The sequence below is a fragment of the Solanum stenotomum genome, chromosome 9 (genome assembly GCF_019186545.1).
Source record: "Solanum stenotomum isolate F172 chromosome 9, ASM1918654v1, whole genome shotgun sequence".
In the NCBI taxonomy this organism is placed as follows: Eukaryota; Viridiplantae; Streptophyta; class Magnoliopsida; order Solanales; family Solanaceae; genus Solanum; species Solanum stenotomum.
The window spans coordinates 42,972,198-42,992,011 of NC_064290.1; the positions used below are offsets into that span (position 1 = coordinate 42,972,198).

The 19,814-nt window shown below is 36.5% G+C and overlaps 1 protein-coding gene across 1 annotated transcript in view; it reads left to right on the forward strand.

The window, feature by feature from the left end:
* The window catches only part of LOC125876457 (conserved oligomeric Golgi complex subunit 3-like), a 43,084-nt gene extending 27,169 nt beyond the window's left edge, over window positions 1-15,915 (forward strand). The window contains exons 22-25 of the mRNA XM_049557643.1: window positions 6,620-6,712; window positions 8,294-8,416; window positions 8,635-8,735; window positions 15,391-15,915. Of these exons, the coding sequence (XP_049413600.1) occupies window positions 6,620-6,712; window positions 8,294-8,416; window positions 8,635-8,735; window positions 15,391-15,523 (450 nt within the window). The 3' untranslated portion in view covers window positions 15,524-15,915. The remainder of the gene's footprint in view (window positions 1-6,619; window positions 6,713-8,293; window positions 8,417-8,634; window positions 8,736-15,390) is intronic.
* Window positions 15,916-19,814: the final 3,899 nt, after the last annotated feature.

Below are 19,814 nucleotides of genomic sequence, written 5' to 3' on the forward strand. Positions count from 1 at the left end.
TTAGCTCTTCTTGACACTTCACTCCACATACTCTGTTCTATGCATGTTGACAGAGTATTTTGGGCTTCTGTATTAACTGGCCAAATGTTAATATCTTTAATAAAAGGCTCAACAACTTTTGTTGGGCTTTTATTTAAATGGGTCGGCTGGCCCAAATAATTTGATTGGGGTTTCACTGGACCTGCAACAGTGGGGCCCCCGTATGCATGTCCCATCACATCCACAAGATCATTTCCCTCTCTCCTTAGCCCAATTCTCTGTGAAGTCAACATCTGCTTTATGGCATCAGCAGCTTTATCCACATGGCTACTGGACCCCACAACATTCCTTAAATGCATATCATTATCCACAAGATCCTTTCTCTCTCTCCTTTGCCCTAATTCCTGGGAAGTCAACATTTGCTTTATGGAGTTAGCAGCTTTATCCCTTTCCTTTTCTAGCCTAGGACTGACTTCTTGGCTGTCAAGCTCAACCACCTCAGATCTGCGAAATCTTGCCGGAGCTTCAACCCAAACTGGAAGGGAAAAAATCAAACCACCATCTTGAATTTCAACTTCCCTGGGAATATTTTCAATGGGGCCTTTCACTTTGATTCGAGCCCATCACAGATGGTTTTTAATCGTGGTTTCTTCTTCTGTTGCAAGCCATCCCCCACATTAGACCAAGTACCCGAATCCAAAACCATTGAAAGGTGGTGTGGGCTGGATAAGCCCCAGATGTCGGAGACCACCAGTCAAGCACAAGTTGTTTGCCCTGTCTCTTCCAATTACCAAGAAGAATGTGTTGTGCATCTTTCCTCGACTGGAATTCGAACAGGAATTGAATGCCATTCATGTCGAAAACCTGGATATTGTAAACTCCTTTCCAAGTTTGTTGGATCCACCTTCTCACATCATTTCTTGTTGGCATCTCGTTGCAATCTGGAAAGCTTCCTACTAGGCATCTCTGTAAAAGATCCTTTCCATCATGGTGTGAAGAAGCTATCACAGTGCTTCGTACCTTGGAGATAGTTGGTTCCTGCACCATCCATCTATTCTTATAGAGAGCATCCTTGTAGCTACCTTCTCCCCTCTTTGAAGGATTATTTATCTCCCCTACTGCTGGAGTACCAGCTTGCATTAAAGACCTCCTATTAATGAAGCTTTCAATCCAACTGGCAAGTCCCAACCACCCCTCATTGTCCTTGTTTTCTGGAATAAGAATAACAGACCTCATTTGGCCATTAACCGTAATGATCGACAAAAAAGGGCCAAACTTGTTGAACTTCAAGGAGCAAAAGATATTAGTTGAAACATCTCTGCCTCTCCATGTCTTAAACATTTTACCCCTGACTTCTGATGCTTCTCGCAACCTTCTGCATAGCCAACCCAGAGCCCCTTTGCTCAAAGTCATCCTCCTGGTGTAGTACCTAGAGTTTTCCACCCCTTCAAACCATGTATCAGAAAACATTAGAGTCTCTGTAATGTCAAAAGATTTCCCACCTAGTCTAAAGTAAATACGATTTTCCATGATGAAAAAAAGGCTTTTAAAGAAAACGAAGGATAGGGAAGATTCCGGTGGTTGAAGACAACCGGAAAAGGGATCAGAGACCCTGAAGGGGTCTTTTAAAAGGAAGTCTCGATAAAAGTGCCTGGGAGCATTTTCATTGTCTCACCTAAAATCGAGGTAATTACTTTAGTAATTTTTTTAGCAAAATAAGTTGCAAGTTTTAGGATGATTTAAATTTTAAATTTCTATTAGGTTTTCTTTAGTTGTTGAGATATTTTAGGTTGTTTGAATTTTAAATTATGCAAATATTGTGTTTCAAGTTGGCTATTTAAAGCCCTCCTATACTTAATAAAATTACTGAGAGACATTTTCAACCCTTTTCTGCTGCCCCATCTTTTAAGCGAAAGCCAACAGTGGATCTGTGAGTTCTTCTAAAGAACTATTTTCAACCCATTTTTAATCCGTCAAGGCAAAATTTTCAACTCACTTTTAACCTTCAGGGCTGTTTTCAATCCACTTTAAACCTGTGGGCTATTTTTAACCCATTTACCCGTGCTTATTTTCAACGCACAAGCTATTTTCAACTATGGCAAGCAACAATCTTTCTTTCATTGCCTCACAAATTTTCACCAATGAAAACTATCAGATTTGGTTTGTGAAAATGAAATCATATTTTGAAACTTGTGATTTATGGAATGATGTAATGGAAGAACGATCCTTACAAACACTTCTTCCAAATCCTATCAATGTAGAAGTTCAAGCATTTTCATAAAAGCTTTCGGTCAAGACAAAGTTAGTGAGGGTGTTTTTTAAGCACAAAACCAAAAGCAGAAAAACAATAATAAGAAAATTATGTTACATAGTCTAAGTTGCGTGGACTCTTCACTTTCAATGCCGCACCGCTGTTGGATTCTCCAAAAATACACTACTTTTGGCGAATTCGACACGCACCCTTTGACATTTTTGAAGAGTCCGAGCAACATAGATGAAAGTGTGCAAGTTCAACATGCCCAAAACAATTCTCAAGCACAAACAATAGAAGAAAAAATTGAGGAGCAACTTTCTAAAATTGCAACAATTAAAGTAGAGGAGTGTTGAAAAATGCTTTTAGTTATTTCAGTAATTTTCTTTTTAGCAAAATAAGTTGCAAGTTTTAGGATGATTTAAATTTCAAATTTCTTTTAGGTTTTGTTTAGTTATTGAGGTATTTTAGGTTGTTTGAACTTTAAATTATGCAGATATTGTGCTTAAGTTGGCTATTTGAAGCCTTTTTTTGCTTAAGAAATTAATGAGAGACAATTTCAACCCTTTTTTTCTGCACTATCTCTTAAAAATACCAACATATAAGTTATATGGTTGTTATGTTCTTGCCCTTTCTTAGAGGGATAAGATAGCCTATGAAAGATGTTTCTTCTAATTAACAGAGTATCATTTATTAACTTTCATGGGTCCTTTTTTTCCCTATATAAATCTTAACCGTGGTTTTGATTCGGTGTTTTTGGGGTTGTCTTAATGATGCACGGACTTCTATTGATTCTTCCAATTTAGCAGGTGAGTATCATGTATGACTTTATGAAAACATTTTGGGCCTCTTTTGTCCCATAGAAACCCTTACTAGTTCAATTCACTTGGGGTGCGGTATGGTCCTTATTGTTTTCTTTTATTATTATTAGATCAGGTAAAGGTTTCATAAAAGGAAGTACCAAGGAGGTAAACAGAAAATTAGAAGTTCCTGGATAGCTGTATTGTACCAGTTACATCCCAAAACACCTATAAATTTCATAAGCTGATCTAAGCTATCTACTATATCTTACACCAAAAGTGTAAATTTTGAAGACATCTCTTCTTATAAAAGCTAGGTGGCTCCTTTGGTTCTCAAAAAACCATCTATTATTTCTTTCCAGCCACATGGTCCAAAAGATACCAAGTGGGTTTCTTACTTATTTTTTTGTGTTCGTACGTAAGTAAAAAATATTATATATAATCTAGACAAATACTATGGAAGGTGGGGGTAGGGCTGTGATGTGGTGGGGGTGGGGGCTACGAGGATGGGGTGGAGATAAGGTGTGTTGGAGGGCGTGGAGGACACAATAAGCATGAAATGTCACTTGTAGAACCTGTTTTCCCTACTTCCGCTTGGAAGGTCATTTTCCTTTTTTTTAGGAATTTATTTTCCTAGAAAAACTATTTTACCAAAAATTCTGACCAACCGAACATGGAAAATTGGTAATCATCCATACTGAACAGTGAACACACCCATAGTCTTCCAGATTTTCTTCAGATTTTTCCTGACTTTCTGAGTTTGCCAACATATCAGCAAATCTTTCACATTCCTTGGCTTCAACCAATGCACTCCACTTGTGTTCAGAGAAAGATCCCATATTTTGCTGTATATGGCTGCAAAGCAGAAAGAGATGTTCTCCAAATTCCTGGGACTTCTCCAAAAGCATCTGCTGCACAAATGAATTCCTCTTCTTTGCAACATGTCCTGAGTTAAGCATGCTCCCTAGGTTGCAATCCAACCAAAACAGGCAACTTTAAGTGGTTCTAAGGACTTCCACGACATTTTCCAATGCCAATGCAAGTCCCAATGGCCTATTTGGTTCTGCATTAAACTATAACAACTCTTTACTGAAAATTTGCCATCCTCACCGGCAATCCAAATCTGTGAATCCACCCTGTTATCATCAAGGAACCCAGGTTCCAAAAAGTATTAAAGCTGACCACTTTCATCAACCTCTCTACTATCATTGCATCTCCATAATCACTTACCTATTTCTACTATGGAATTTTAAAATTCACACCTAATCCCCCACCTTCCTTATCTCTTATAAGCTCCTGCAACTTCACCGGGATGAGCTTTTTTCTTTCCGTCATGCCCTTTCTTGGGAACTTGCTTCTCATGGAATTCATCTTCCTTTCTACACAACCAGGGATGGAAAAAAAGTGACATTCACGTGCTTAATTTTCTGACCTTGGGTAAATTGTATCTGGACAGGTGTTTCTAGGATGCCGTTCAGTTCCATTTCTTCTTTAGATTTGTTTTTTTGGCATAATACATAAACGTTCCCTTTAACTTGGCCTCAATTGGCATTTGTGCCCTCCAACTTTGGGTGTGGACTAGACACTTAAAATTGTTTAAAGTTGAACAAGTAGATACATATGTCCTATGTGGCATAATACACATACGATGCTTATTTCAGAATATTTATAGCATCCTTTTTATTATAAATCCATTTATTCTTCTTTAGAATTTTTTGAGTTCATTCGTTGAACTCATGTGTCTACTTTTTCAATTTTATGCAAGCTTAGGTGCTTACTTGTCCACCCTAAGTTGGAAGACATAGATGCCACCGAGGCCAAGTTAAAGGGCACATTTATGTATTATGCCTTTGTATTTTCTTGTTCTTTTCATGTCAATTTTCTTAGTCATTCATGAGCTTCACAATCTTTCTTTTGATAAATCAAATAAATTATCAATTTATGCCAAATTGGAGTTCCATCAACATTATTGGTGAAATTCCTAGATGCATCCATTACAACAAATTTGTGAATTCACAAGATCATGCAAAGGTCTTAAAATTGGTTTTGGACTGGTATTCTATCCCAATTATTCTGTTAAGGCAATTTTATTTCTTCACCTTTGTTCTATGGCAAATAAAATCACTTAGAGGTTTGGAGACCAACCTTGGAGTTTAAATTATTCAAGTTAATCAGGCCAAGACTAAATACTTAGAATGCAAGTACAGTGATGTGATGCATGAGGCTAATGTAGAAGTGAGGCTTTATACATAGGCCATCCAAAAGAGAGGTAGTTTCAAGTATCTTGGGTCTATTTTCCAGGGAAATGGGGAGATTGAAGAGGATTCGCTCACCATATTGGTGTAGGGTGAATGAAATGGAAGCTCGCATCCGGAGTCTTGTGTGATAAAAATGTGCCACCTAAACTTAAACGGAAAGTCTACAGAGTGGTGGTTAGACTAGCTATGTTGTATGGGGCAGAGTGTTGGTCAGTCAAGAATTCTAACCTTCCAAAGATGAAAGTGGCAGAGATGAGGATGTTGCGATGGATGTGCTGGTATACTAGGAGAGATGAGATTAAAAATGAGGATATTCAAGACAAGGTGAGTGAGACAAGGTGTCGGAAGCAAGGTTGAGATGGTTAGGGCATGTGATGAGGAGATCCGTGGATGCCCTAGTGCAAAGGTGTGAGAGGTTGGCTATGGATCGATTCACTAGAGATAGAGGTAGACCAAAGAAGTATTGAGAAGAAGTGATAAGATAGGATGTTGTAGTGTCAGCTTCGATATGAAGGTGTCGAGGAGGACACAAATTAGGGTAGAAGGTTAGTAGGTAGGAGTGCATCCATACTTGTAGGCTTAGTTGCGTGGACTCTTCACTTTTGATGCCGCACCCGTGTCGGACTATCCAAAAATGCACTACTTTTGGCGAATCTGACATGCACCCGTTGAAATTTTTGAAGAGTCCGAGCAACATAGCTTGTAGGTAGGAGTGCATCGTCTTGTTTCCCTTACCAGTGGTTGTTGTACTACTCTTGTAGTTTCTTGTTATTCAATTCTTTTTACTATCTATGGTTTCGTGTAGTTTGATTATAGTAATTATTTTATGGTAGTACTGTTCTGCTACTATCTATTGTTTTTGTTACTATCTATTGTCTCTTGTACTTCCATCAAGTCTTTTTCTGAACTGTTTTTGCCTTGAGCCGAGGGTCTATCAGAAATAACCTCTCTACCTCACCTCTAAGGTAGAGGTAAGGTTTACGTACACTCTACGAATCTACCCTCCCCTACCCAGGCCCCACTTGGTGGGACTACACTAAATATGTTGTAATTTTTATAGTTAGGTACAGGTGGACGGGTGGTAAAACGGGTTTATGTCCTCCTCTTTGTCCAGTTATGCTTGATGATTTGTTATCCTTCCTTTCTTGTTTTACCATCTGCTTGCCCTCTTCCTTTTCTTTGAAACAAGGGTATTGACATTTACATGGAAAGATGTGACCTTATCAACCCTCATCCCGGGAAAAAGTTGGGCAGGGTGAAAAAATGGCTATATGAATGGTGAATACAAAATTTTTAGAAGTTCAATTTGTAAAAAGCTTCTTTGAATGCAGGAATTGGAGAAAAGCCTGAAAACTACTTGCGAGGAGTTCATTATGTCAGTGACTAAGTTAGTTGTGGAACCATTGCTTTCTTTTGTGACAAAGGTTAGTATTGTTTTCAATTTTCATCTTTTGTTCTTTTCTTTATTTGTAGGAGCAATCTTTCAACATTTTCAACTTTGTTCTTTTAATAATTAACGATTGCTGTCGGGGTACCTTCTCTTCTCCTTGGCTTTTTTACTTTCTCTTTCTTTTTTCATGTGCCGAAGGCCTATAAGAAACAATCTCTCTGCCTCCCAAGGTCTGTGTGCACTCTAACCTAACCTCCCCAGACCCCACTTGTGGGATTAACATTGGGTGTGTTGTTGTACCTTTTCTTCTCCTGATGAAGAACATTTTCTCCATCGCATGTAATCTTATTCATTATAAGTTTAACTTTGAACTATTTATAAATAATTAATCGAGTTCTCATCAACTTTTAAGTGCTCTTCGGGTTTACCTAAACTTAAAGAGGAAAAGGAGGTTGAGGGATTTGTGGAAGTGGTGGATGGGCTGAATGGATAGTATACTGATGTCAATAATTGGGGGCATCTGTCAAAAACGGATAGTATACTGATGTCAATAATTGGGGGCAACTGTCAAAAACACTTGTTCCGAAGGAATTGTTACATGTGGTGGCTCTAGCATTGGGCAAAGAATTGGGAAATGAGGAATTCAAATGGAAGGGAGGAACATCCTCAACCTATAGCAATCATCGAAAGGAGAAGAAGTTAACAAAATGATCCAGGAATAAATATTTTAACTTCAGAAGTCTAGTAGATTTATGTGAAGTTGAACCCCTTACATGACGTAGAACAAGTGTCAAGTGGAGGTGGTGGTGCAGCAAGTCTTGACACAACTTTGAGAAGAGGAATTAGGTGGTGACAGAGTGCAGGGGAAACATAGTGGTGTATGGAAGGAGGAATAGGGGTAGGGGAAAGGAAAGGAGGGGTAGGAGGTGAAGATAAGGGGAAATAAAAGATGTGGTCAATGGATATTAGGATAAATAGTTGTAAAACGAGAGGGATGAGTGACTCGAACAAAAGGGTCATCATCAAGATAGGCACAAGAGAATAGGGGTAAATTTACACTATTTTTAGAAACTGAAATGGCGGTGTCAGGTAGTATTGTGAGAAGTGTGTGTTAAGGTGGTAGGGAAGAATGTTGGAGGAATAATACATATATGGGATGAGAGGAAATTATATGATGCTGATTCCTTACTAGACAACATAAAATCCTTGTAAAATGAAATAGGACATAGTTCTGCTTTATTGGAATCTGTAAATATGGCTACCATCAGTGTCTTTTTGCTGATTTTCAATACAATGCGACCCTCTATTTTACAAAAACCTTAAGTGATTTAATTAGCACAATTGTACTCGACATTGTTGGTTTTTCCATTGGGTGGTGGTGGTATGGCCCCACACTGTCCCTATGGTGAATCAATTTCATTGTTATTTGACCTGAGATGTATTACTGATGGACATGGGAAGAAGTAATAGGACTTGTAATCAGAGGTCTGAATGTGGTTGTGAGCTTAAGTGTTAGAGTCGAAAACTGATTTTTTTAACGACTTTGCAGATTTGTTGATTTCCTTATGAATATTCATTTTTAAGATTTTAACTAGTCGGTATGAAATGTCTATAGGTTACGGCTGTTGAAGTTGCATTATCTGGTAGTCAAAATAAAAAACTGGAATCTGGGATTGCGAAGCCACTCAAGGAGCATGCTTTTGCTTCACCAGAAAAGATTGCCGAGCTCCTTCAGAAGGTAAACAGATAGATAAGCTTATTTTTTCTTGAATTAAAGAAAAAACCTTTGCTCAACACTGCTTTTGTTTTACACAAATTGCTGAATGAACCAAAATAACCAAACCAATCAATTATACTGGTTTTAAATCAACAAACATCATGCCTGCTGATCTTTTGTTATTCAGTCAGTGTTTCCCTCTCTTTCGATTTACATGCTGATCCATTTATTTGGCACAGGTCAACACAGCAATGGATGAAGATTTACCTAGGGTGTTGGTAAAAATGAGGCTCTATCTGCAGAATTCATCGACACGTGCAATACTTTTCAAACCCATTAAGTAAGATCTTTTGTGCAGTTATAGCGTAATAGAACTTATTTAGTTTGTTTATCTTTTAAATCTTTATACTTGTGAGAAGTAAAGGCACAGGAACATATTATTGGTTGTGTAAACCACATTACTACAATGAGCCCATACATTACAGTACTTTTACATGTACGACATATATACCGAGATTGTTATAGATTTACTAATATGAGGACCAGTGAGGGACTAGGTGAAAATACGTGCAAGCTGATTATTTGATTTCACAAACTTGTAACAGTATCTCCCAAGAGCTAAGTTGCTCGGACTCAGTTGCGGGTGTCGGATACAAGTGCAGATCTAGAGGTTGGATCCACTATGATTTAAATTTTAAGATTCAGAGATATGAATCCACTTATAGATACAAGTGCGGGGATTCTGCTAAAAATAATTCAAATATCTTTAAGTAGAGTTATAAAAATATGTCTGAATTATGGTGGACTATTTGGAAGGAAAGGAATGCACTACCTTTTGAGAGCAAGTTTGAGTATGATTATTATCAAGTACAAATGCACCTCCTTACTAATTTTTTTAGGTGTAACATAACTATTACAAATCATATAGAAACCATTGCAGTCTTCTTGAGTTAATTGCACTTCAACAATGGTATTGATTTGGAAATATCTTTAAAGCACCTTCTGGTTGCAAACTCATTGGTACAAATATCTTTTGATGATAAAAAAAAGATAAACCTAAATTATGATTTCACCCTATTTTTTGTTTTGATTTTAGAAATCATTTTATCTGTGTCAAATTTCTCTATCTATTTTGGCGAAAGTATCCAAAATTGATTGATCATATTCGGTACATATCCCTCACGCACACCATGTCGTGTCGACACGAGTCTGATATCGAAAGTGAAGAGTTTGTGCAACTTAGCCTGAGAGTATTTCTTTTTCTTGGATGAAGTGACATTCAATCTTAATGTCTTCAATCCTCCAACGGAACATCAGATTTGGCACAATATTAAAGCTAGTTTGATCATCACATACAAGTTCCATTTGATTGATTTCTTCAAATTTCAATTCTCTGAGCAACTGTTTCATCCAAACTAGATCGAGTAACCATACTTAGGTTCTTACTTTTCCAAGACATAATTTTACTCAGAAAATATCTAAAGCATACTTATGTTATGATATAACAATATGTGACCTAGACAGGAGCGACCTCAATACTAAAAAAATCTTCAATCTTCCCAAATCCTTAGTCTGGAAGTGCTGAAAGAGATGTTGCTTCAAACTAGTGATACCGTCATGATCATTGCTAGTATTAGCAATATCGTTAACATAAACCACCAAATAAATACACTGATTGAGAGTCGAATGTCAATAACACAGAGTAATTAGCTTCACTACAAGTCATGACGAACAATTGGATAAATGTGTTAAGACTTACCAAACCAGGCTTTTGGAGACTGTTTGAAACGATATACAAGAGCACTAGATTCCTCCTAAGCAATAAAATTAGGTGGTTACTCCATATAAACCTCATCTTCAAAGTCGCCGTGGAGAAAAAACACTTTTAATGTCTAGCTGATAAAGAGTCAATGATACACAACCATGGAAAGAAATAAACAGACCTATTCTATCTCAGCCACGAGGGAGAAGTATCGCTGTAATCAAAGCCCAAATATCCAAGTACACCATGACAACAAGGTGAGCCTCAAGTTGATCAACTTGTCATCTGGACCAACTTTGATTGCATAAACCCAACGATAACCAACAATAGATTTATATAAAGGAAGATGAACAAGCTCCTAAGTGCCACTTGTATGCAGTGCGGACATCTTGTCAATCATGGCCTGTCACCATTCTGGATGAAAAAGTGCTTCACCTGTAGACTCAAAGATGAAAATAGATGATGATACAAAGGCATAATGGGATGATGACACACGATGATAACTTAAAAATGTATAGTCAGGGTTAGTATTACAAGTGGATTGTATAAAGTGTAATCGATTGGCTAGGAGGAGACAAGTTCGTGGTAGGTGCATGGTCTGTCGCAGGACTTGAATCATCTTGAGCCCGATGCTTGACACGGATGACACTGATAAGTCGGGAAAAGTTGATATAGGACCTTAGAGATATGAGGATGATCAAAAGAAGACGTAAAGGCCGAGACTTAAAAAATGTGGCTGTTAGGATTCTTAGTAAAGGATCGAGTCACACAATAATCTGAATCAGTTGACTTCGATTTTCCCTTGTCTTTGTTTGAATTCCTAGATTAACCTATTTTGTATATAACTTCAGCTTGTTGAAGGGAGGCAAAAAGCTTAGAGTTCAATAGAAGAGAGAACTCTGATCTCTTGATTTTTTTATTATAGTTAAAATACGCAATGATTTATTGATCAGAAACCCCTTTAAATAGGAGTTTTATTACAACAATAGGTAAGTCTAATCCTTATGAAAGTAGGAAACATAAATCCTATTTCATATTAATNGAGTTTGTCCTTAGGCCCGACTTTTATGGCAATCGTCCAGATCTTCTAGAATAGTGTTGTCAGCTGAATCATCCAATTCCAGCCAGAAAAGTCGTTTGCACCGGTTAATGGCTGAATATTGTTCGTCACAATTATAGCATAATCCCTTAGCTCTTCTTTGCCATTTCTGCATGCATTAATCGCCTGACAAAAGGGGTTTGGTTGCTGTATTGGGTATTACTCGAGGCAAATGAGTCGACTAAACTAGTAGCAGATTCTTATGGCCATTGATAAGTCAAATGGTGCACATCCAATCTGATTGAATCGTCCAACTCCGCCATAAATATTCATACGTGCAAGTGTTTTGGAATAAGATCATCAGCCCTAGGAAGCTTCTCTTGATATTGACGTTGATAAATTTCAACTGTACCAGTTCGCTGGTGGGTGACAAATTTGCCCTCTGGGTTGCTATTTTCAGGAGATCCAAATCGTTGGAAACAACGTTTCTGAAATTTTTGCCAACTCATTGGGCCCTTTGCTAGTTTAAGTTTACCATAATTTTGTTTCTCCCAACATGTGAAACCTAGCTACTCCAACCTTTTCCGCTTCCATTGTATGTTGATTTCAAAAAATTGTTCACAACAATACGCCTAAATTAATGGGTCGTTGCCTCGTTTGTGCCGTAATAAGTTGAAAAATCCATCCTTGTATACCTTGGTACTATCGAATGAGAATTACCATTTGCTGGATGATTTTGATCATCCAGTTGAATAGGCAGTGTGTTGCCTCTAGTAGGATGATTTATTGGTCTGCCTATCGTTGGGGCGCTACTCGACTGAGTTCCTTGGGTTGCTGGTTTTGTGGAGCCAATTCTCAAGTCAGAAAATTATTCTTGAATTAATGTTACCTTTCTAAAAAAAACTATTCTTGAATGATTTGGACAACTCTTTTGCCGAGGCATTATTCCATTACTGCAAGTTTAGAGTCCATTAATGTTTCTGTGATTGCATGTTCTTGGAATCTGGAATTGATCTCATTGCCCATAGTGTCAGGCTCTGATACCATATTGTTAGGATTCTTAGAGAAGGATTGAGTCGCAGGGTGATGAACAAGAAAATCTAAATCAATTGACTTCAACTTTCCCTTGCCTTTGTTTGAATTCCTAGATCGACCTATTTTGTATATAACTTAAGCTCGTTAAAAAGAGGTTGAAACCTTAGGAGACGTTTAGTGTGAGGTATAAAATATAACAATCACCGAATAAAATGCAGGATTATTTTATCTTGCATTTGGTTTGAGGTATTTAGTAATATCCCATGAATATGGTGGAATAACTTATCCCGAGATAATTAATTTCGGGATAACNATCGACCTATTTTGTATGTAACTTAAGCTCGTTAAAAAGAGGCTGAAACCTTAGGAGACGTTTAGTGTAAGGTATAACATATAACAATCACCGAATAAAATGCAGGATTATTTTATCTTGCATTTGGTTTGAGGTATTTAGTAATATCCCATGAATATGGTGGAATAACTTATCTCGAGATAATTAATTTCGGGATAACTTATTCCCAACCAAACGACCCCTTAGAGTTCAATGGAAGAGAGTAGGAAGTCTTATTATAACAACGGAAAAGAGTCATATTTACCCTTGTACTCTTATATATTTATCCTCCGTGATACTTTTTTGATATATTTTCCCTTGCCATCCAACTTTAGGTACATATTTGCCCTTGGACAGTTTAGTGTCATGTTACCATTTTTATCATCTTACGTGGCGCTTACATGTCTCGTACATGGATATATTTTTATTAATTAATTAAAAATTTACTTCCTATTTAATAGTTTACCCAACCCACTTAATAAAATTTAATCTACCCAATTTAAAAACCCATTAACCCAATACCCATCCTCTCAATAAGGAGAGCAGTTGAGGCGTATGTAAGCAGAGAAAAAGCAACGTTACTACCATGCATTGATCGGAGCAGCGGAGGAACCAATGACACAAAGGCTAAGAGAAAAAAGAAGCAGAGATGGAGTAAGCAGCGCGGCGAAACACCGAACTAGAGGCGCGTGCAGTGCAATTGAGCGCAAAGGCTCAGGCTTGGCAAGCAAGGGCGAGAGCACACGAAGTAATGACAACGACACTTCAAGCTCAGCTGCAACACGCGATGGAACGACGGGATCGAAGGTTGTAACGAGAGAGACGACGACGAATCGGAGGATGCTGAATCAGCGTAAATTGACGTAGACCGAGTTGTTGAGTCGACCGGCGGGCCGAGTTGCAAATTAGGTGGATAAATTATTAAATAGGAGTTAAATTTATAATTATAATAAAAATATATCCATGTAGGAGCCACGTTAGTGCCACGTAAGATGATAAAAGTGGTGACATCATACTTAACTGCCCAAGGGCAAATATGTGCCCAAAGTTGGACGACAAGGGAAAATATATCAAAAAAGTATGACGAAGGGTAAATATAGCTCTTTTCTTAGAGTACAAGGGCAAATATGACTCTTTTCAGTTACAATAGTAGGAAGTCTAATCCTTAGAAAGTAGGAAACCTAAATTCTATTCCAAACTAATAACTATAGCTTAATCTAATCCTTATGAAGCTATGAAACATAAATCCTATTCTAGAATAATAAAGAAAGTTACTCAGAAAATAATTAAATACTTAATTCAATTAGCTTCCAATGCATCCACAACAGTGACACATTAGCTGACATAAGTTACCAACAAAGATTTGGTGAGTAGCAACGATACCCCCTTTGAACCCGAAAATAACCAAGAAAGACACATTTGAGACCTCGGAGGTTAGTTTATCTTTTCTAGGGGCTAAGTTATGAACATAACATGTGCTCTCAAAAACTTGAGGTGGAAGAGAGTACAGAGGTAACCAAGTAAACAATACTGAATAAGGAATACGATTCATGAGAAAAGTGTGATCAGTCTCAATGAGGTACCTCTCGTGCTCTCTGCTACCCTATTCTGCCAAGGGGTGTACGAATAAGATATCTGATGAACAATTCCATGGTGAGCCATAAACTGCTGAAACTGAGAGAATAAGTATTTTAAGGCATTATCACTATGAAAAGTACGAAGAAAAACCTCAAATTGATGATGTATTTCAACACAAAATCTCTTGAATGTAGAAAATAACTTTCAAATGATCTTTCATTAAAAAAATGTAAGTACATCTTGAATAATCATCAATGAGAAGCTAATGACATAACAACATCCTAAGGTTGAACCATCTCTACTATGCTCCCAACTATTAGAATGAATTAATGAGAAAATATTGTGCACGACTCTGAGCACTACATGGAAAGATAGTGTGGGTGTGTTTTCAAAGTTGACACGACTCACAGTCTAATGTGGATAGACTAGACAAACTAGACACTATAAACTCGGTGTTCCAAATGTTTGGAGGATCTATAATTAGACATGTTGTGGAAGAATTAGGAGAGGCAAGGTAATAGAGGCCGTGAGATTCATCTCTTAAGCCAATCGTCTGTCTTGTTCAGTGGTCTTGTATAACAAAAGAATCATCAAGAAATATTATGTCATAATATAGGGCACAAGTCACATGACTGGCAGATACAAGATTAAAAGGACAACCAAGAATATAAAGAATAGAGTTTAGAGTGACAAAGGATAAATATTAACTTGTTCAACTCATTTTGCTTTTGGTTAGATCCCATTGGCTAAAGTAACAACACAGTGAGACTGAGAATAAATAATATTTGAAAAAAGTGATTTATCACTGAAAATATGGTCAGAAACGCTAGAGTCCATGACCCACGGTCCAAGGGTATTAGACTGTGAAACACATGCTGAAGTGTTAGGCATAATCTTGTTCATTCCCTAATGAGAGACAACTTGTTGAAATTTTTGTCCCAGATTCCTTTTCATTATGTAGTTATGGTTGCAATAAGCTACAGCCTCTGCATAGGTGGCGTGCCAGAAAATTTAACTGATGACGTTGGCTTTCTACAAGAATGGTGTAATTATTAAGGAAATATAAAAACAGCGCATTTATTTAAATTCTGTGGGTTAAAGTCAAAGCATTAAGGAAATATACAAACAACACATTTATTTAATTTCCATGTGTAAAGGTCATGCTTTGTATTGTTGCAAATTCTGTATTTCGTACTTCTTTATCATTTAAAAGATTCTGAGCCTGTAATTCCGTTTTCATATTTGTGCAGGACTAATATATTGGAAGCACACGTTCAAGTGCTATCCCTTCTGAAAAAAGAATATACACCTGAGGATAGACAAGACCTTGTCAAGATGGTTTCAATGCAGGATTTGGAAGCTAAACTTGATAAGCTTCTGTAATGAGCTTCCGTTATAGAAACTTACATTAAGTGTTGGAGGTTCCGGGAACTTTGTGGCATGGAGGAAGGTTTTAACCCAGTTCAATTCATATACATTGATCCTACGGTGATTATAGATCATACATGTAAAGCTTTATTGAAGGAACAACTTAAAGTGTTGGCTTCCGGATTTGTCGTTATCAGAAGAATTTCCCATTGATTCCCTCAGGCTGTTAACAGAACTCCAATGCATCACTCTTGTTGCTGTGGTAACATTCAATTCACGATGGTAGCTAGTAAGTAATTTGAAGTTTTAGGCTTTGCGCTATTGGTGTCAGATTTTGGGTTTTCATTACCTTCGTATTTCGAAATTCTTCTTGTACCCCAGATTTTACCGCTGCTTGGTTAATTTTACTACTCCCCTCCATTCCGTTTTACTTTTATTGTTATAGTCTGACTTGACACAAAACTTGATTAAAAAATGAAAACATTTGACACTTGATCTTAAACATATTATAACATTTGTGGGTGCTATTACTTTTTTCGAAACTTGTGATCTTTAAACACGTTAGTAATATTCGTGTAGCTGTAAAATAAGCTTTGATGAGCTGGGACATGGAAGTGAAAAACCTTTACCTTTACACCCTACCTTTTGTAATGGAATTAAGCATTTTGTGATGTTGGATAATCGAGTCTGGAGCTTAAAGGACAATTTTTCTAATCATAATTTTCAAAGGGGTAACAGAAATTTGAAGAAACCATGAGGAAACAAGTGAGGACACATGATCCAGTGTTCCCTCTTCTTCCTAGCGTGGTTCCATACATAAATTCAAATGCCTTCTTGCTCTACTAATAAGTTTCATAGCCTCTTTGGCATTGTTACTGAAATCTGCTTATTTTTATAAGCACTTTCTTAAAATAGCTCTTTTGAAAAAATGCAATTTGTATTTGACAAATTTATTTGAAAAGTGATTAATAAAAGTAAACCACAAGTTTTGAAAACTTTCAAAAATTGCCCCAATTTTTTTATACAATCTTATCAAATAAGCAAAAGTTCATATAGCAAAAGTATAATACAACATAACAAAGCTATTATAAAAAAGTATATAATATTTTTATCGATCAAACTTTACTTCAATAAAAAAATAAAATTGAGCATGAGTTGTGTACTGTACTCTATTTTATTGAGTCATTTGTTGGTCAATATCATTAGTAACTATATTATCATGTTCATATTCCGTGAATATATTATCCTTTAGTATTCTCGCAAAATATCCTGTAGATATAAAATAGTGGGGGGTTTTGTACAAATATAGATTTGTGAGTCATTTTTTGTATTTGAAAATGTGAAATCATGATATGCAATTTTCATATCAAGCGTTTTGAAGAATTTGAGTCATCTAATGATTTCAAATCATGATATGAAATTTTCAAATCAAGCGTTTTGAAGAATTTGAGATTTCATCTCATGATTTCAAATCACATGTTTAAATGTTGATTTCATCTCATGATTTCAAATCAGAAGATGAAATCACATGTCCAAAAAGTGTCACAAATAGGAATTGGGAAAGGTGTTTGTCTGATCGGAGAGATAAAGAGCACCAATACGAGCTTTGTGTAGTCATCAGGAACTAAAAGGCTAGACATATGTCGCAAACATAAGAGTTCATTAATTATTAGATCAAAGGTCGGGATTAAAGCTAGAGATAGTATGCACATGTTCTTAAAGCACATATATATTAGCGTAGTCAGGATTTTGAGATGATGGGTGCACTATTATGCAAATGTGGATCTAATCGGTTTGACATTTAGCAATTTGTATCATTGAAAACAGTTAAATTTTAAAATTATAGGTCCAAAATTGAAATGCTTAATTAATTAAAACATCAAAAGTGTTATCAATAACCACTTAGAGAGGTGTTAATCAATTTTAGAAAGAAAAATAATACAATATAGATATAAAATTTAAATTTCTAATCTCACTGAGAGGTGCACTCAATTATCATCGCATTATATGATACTTCAATTGTGAGTTCACACATCAATATTAAACAAAAATATTAAAAATATAATGCCACTATATATGATTTTAGGAGGGGAGCATGGGTTCACGTGAACACGATGACTTCTCTTGCATACGCCTCTATCCATACTTAAGCTCCAACTTCAGGGGTGGAACCTATACTAGTGAAGAAAATCTCCTAGAATAATAGAATTTCCATGAAGTTGATAGAATGAACACCATAGAGAATCTTTAATTGCCGTGGTTGAAACTTTTTTATAAGATTGGCCTGATCTAGAGGAACTTAGAATGCTAATTCCTAGGTATTGCAATATCTAAGGTGGATGTAAAATAGGTTGATTTGAGACATAAACATATCCTTATAAGGCTTGATCAACAGGAGGACTTTATTAATTTGATGTCTATAAACATATACTAGGATCTGATGAGTAACTATATCATGTAATTTCTCCATTGAAACTGATTTTGCCCAATTTGTAGACTAACATGTTCTATTCCTGCTGATCCCTTAGTGCCACGACCTAAACTACCCCTACGTGATATGATGAATAAAATTCGAAAAAATCCTAAACAAGCCACTAGACATAAGCATGACATTAAGATCTCTACATAATAGAAATAAACAGATAGAGCGGATTATAAGTCTCAATACTTCAAATCAATATGATACCAAAATCAAAGTACAAAGACTGCAAATACAAAATTATGCTAAGTTTGACAACAAGCCTCTATATCATAGGTGTGAGAATAAGCCCTAGCTCACGAAATAAGTATGAAAACTGAAAAGACTGAAACAGATAAGAAACTCATAATGTATGATCATGCCCTCGAACCATGAGGACTCCACAAGCTAAGCAAACGATGATCAATCCACTAGCCACTGCCTGATGGAGGAACATCAGATCCTATTATGAAACAATATATACACAAGAGATATATGCATAAGTACTTTGAATGTACTAAATATGAGGAACATGCATAAACATAAATATGAAACATGCTAAGTCTTGAATACATGATGATGCACGGCCAAGTAAAACATATCAAACCTTGATAAGCTAAAATCATAAATCATGAGACAAGGTAAATGCAACATTTGAAAATCATAACATGAGCTTAAATCACCATCTTTGGCAAATCATAAACTCTTTTGAGAAAACCATAATTATTTTTTAGGGATGTCTACCATTAACCGACATAAACTATGTGAGAAATAACATGGAATATGGTATCTTTCCCCTACCGAAAATGCCAGGACCCAAAGTACACCCTAAACGTGACATGGTGTATAAGACCCCGAAAGGCCCTGCACAAGCCACTTGATATGCATATACACAATATAATAGATAAAAAGCAAGGAATCTCATCAATGAATAAAAGATTTTTGACATTTAAGAGCGGAAACCTCATAGTCATGACAAGCCATCTAGTACATCAAGGGAAGTGGTCGGGATGTAATTCGTACACCACGTACAACATCCGAAACATAAATACATATGAAACTAATAAAGACGACATGGTCCTCAGAGTATGATGACTCATCGCGTCTTCAAATCCTTAAGTTATCACCAACCAACCACGAGTGGAGGGAGAGGAAGCGTCACACTCTATATTAGTGAAAGAATGTAGGCAGAAGTATGTATTAGTACATGGGATGTACTAAGTATGAAGGATATGCATAAAAACATGAATCATGCTAATAAGGGGACATAATTGAAAGCATGAAATTCATGACCAAGCTAATCATCATAAAAGCCTTTAAAGAAACATCAAAAAACTTGAACATGGTCAATGCATTAAAATCATAAGAAAAGCTTCATAGAATATCTAAAAGTAACTTAGTTCGTTTTGTAGGATATTTACTATTAACTGACATAGACCACATAAGCTATAACATGAAATCCAGTGTCTTGCTCCCACACCGAAAAGAGATGTCCTCACTTGTCAAGACAAGGACCTTAACTTCTAGCTTAGGTGAATTCACTAGCTATGTCACTTAAGACAAACCTACAGGAGCACGTAGTTATGGACAATGAGATTGCTACTGGAGACCCGACCTTTACTAATTGGAGAGCCTCCATCTCAATATCATGTCGGGGCTAAGTAAAATTCCAACGAATTTAGTCATAAATATAAGCATATTATCATACATGGAAGAGCATAATTAAGTTACTAATCCAAGCTTAAACATCATAGAATAGCTCCTTAAATCTTGAATCATGGATGTGAGAAAAAAACATTTCACCAAACCATGATCCCTTAATGTGAGAAAACCTTTCACAATTTAGTT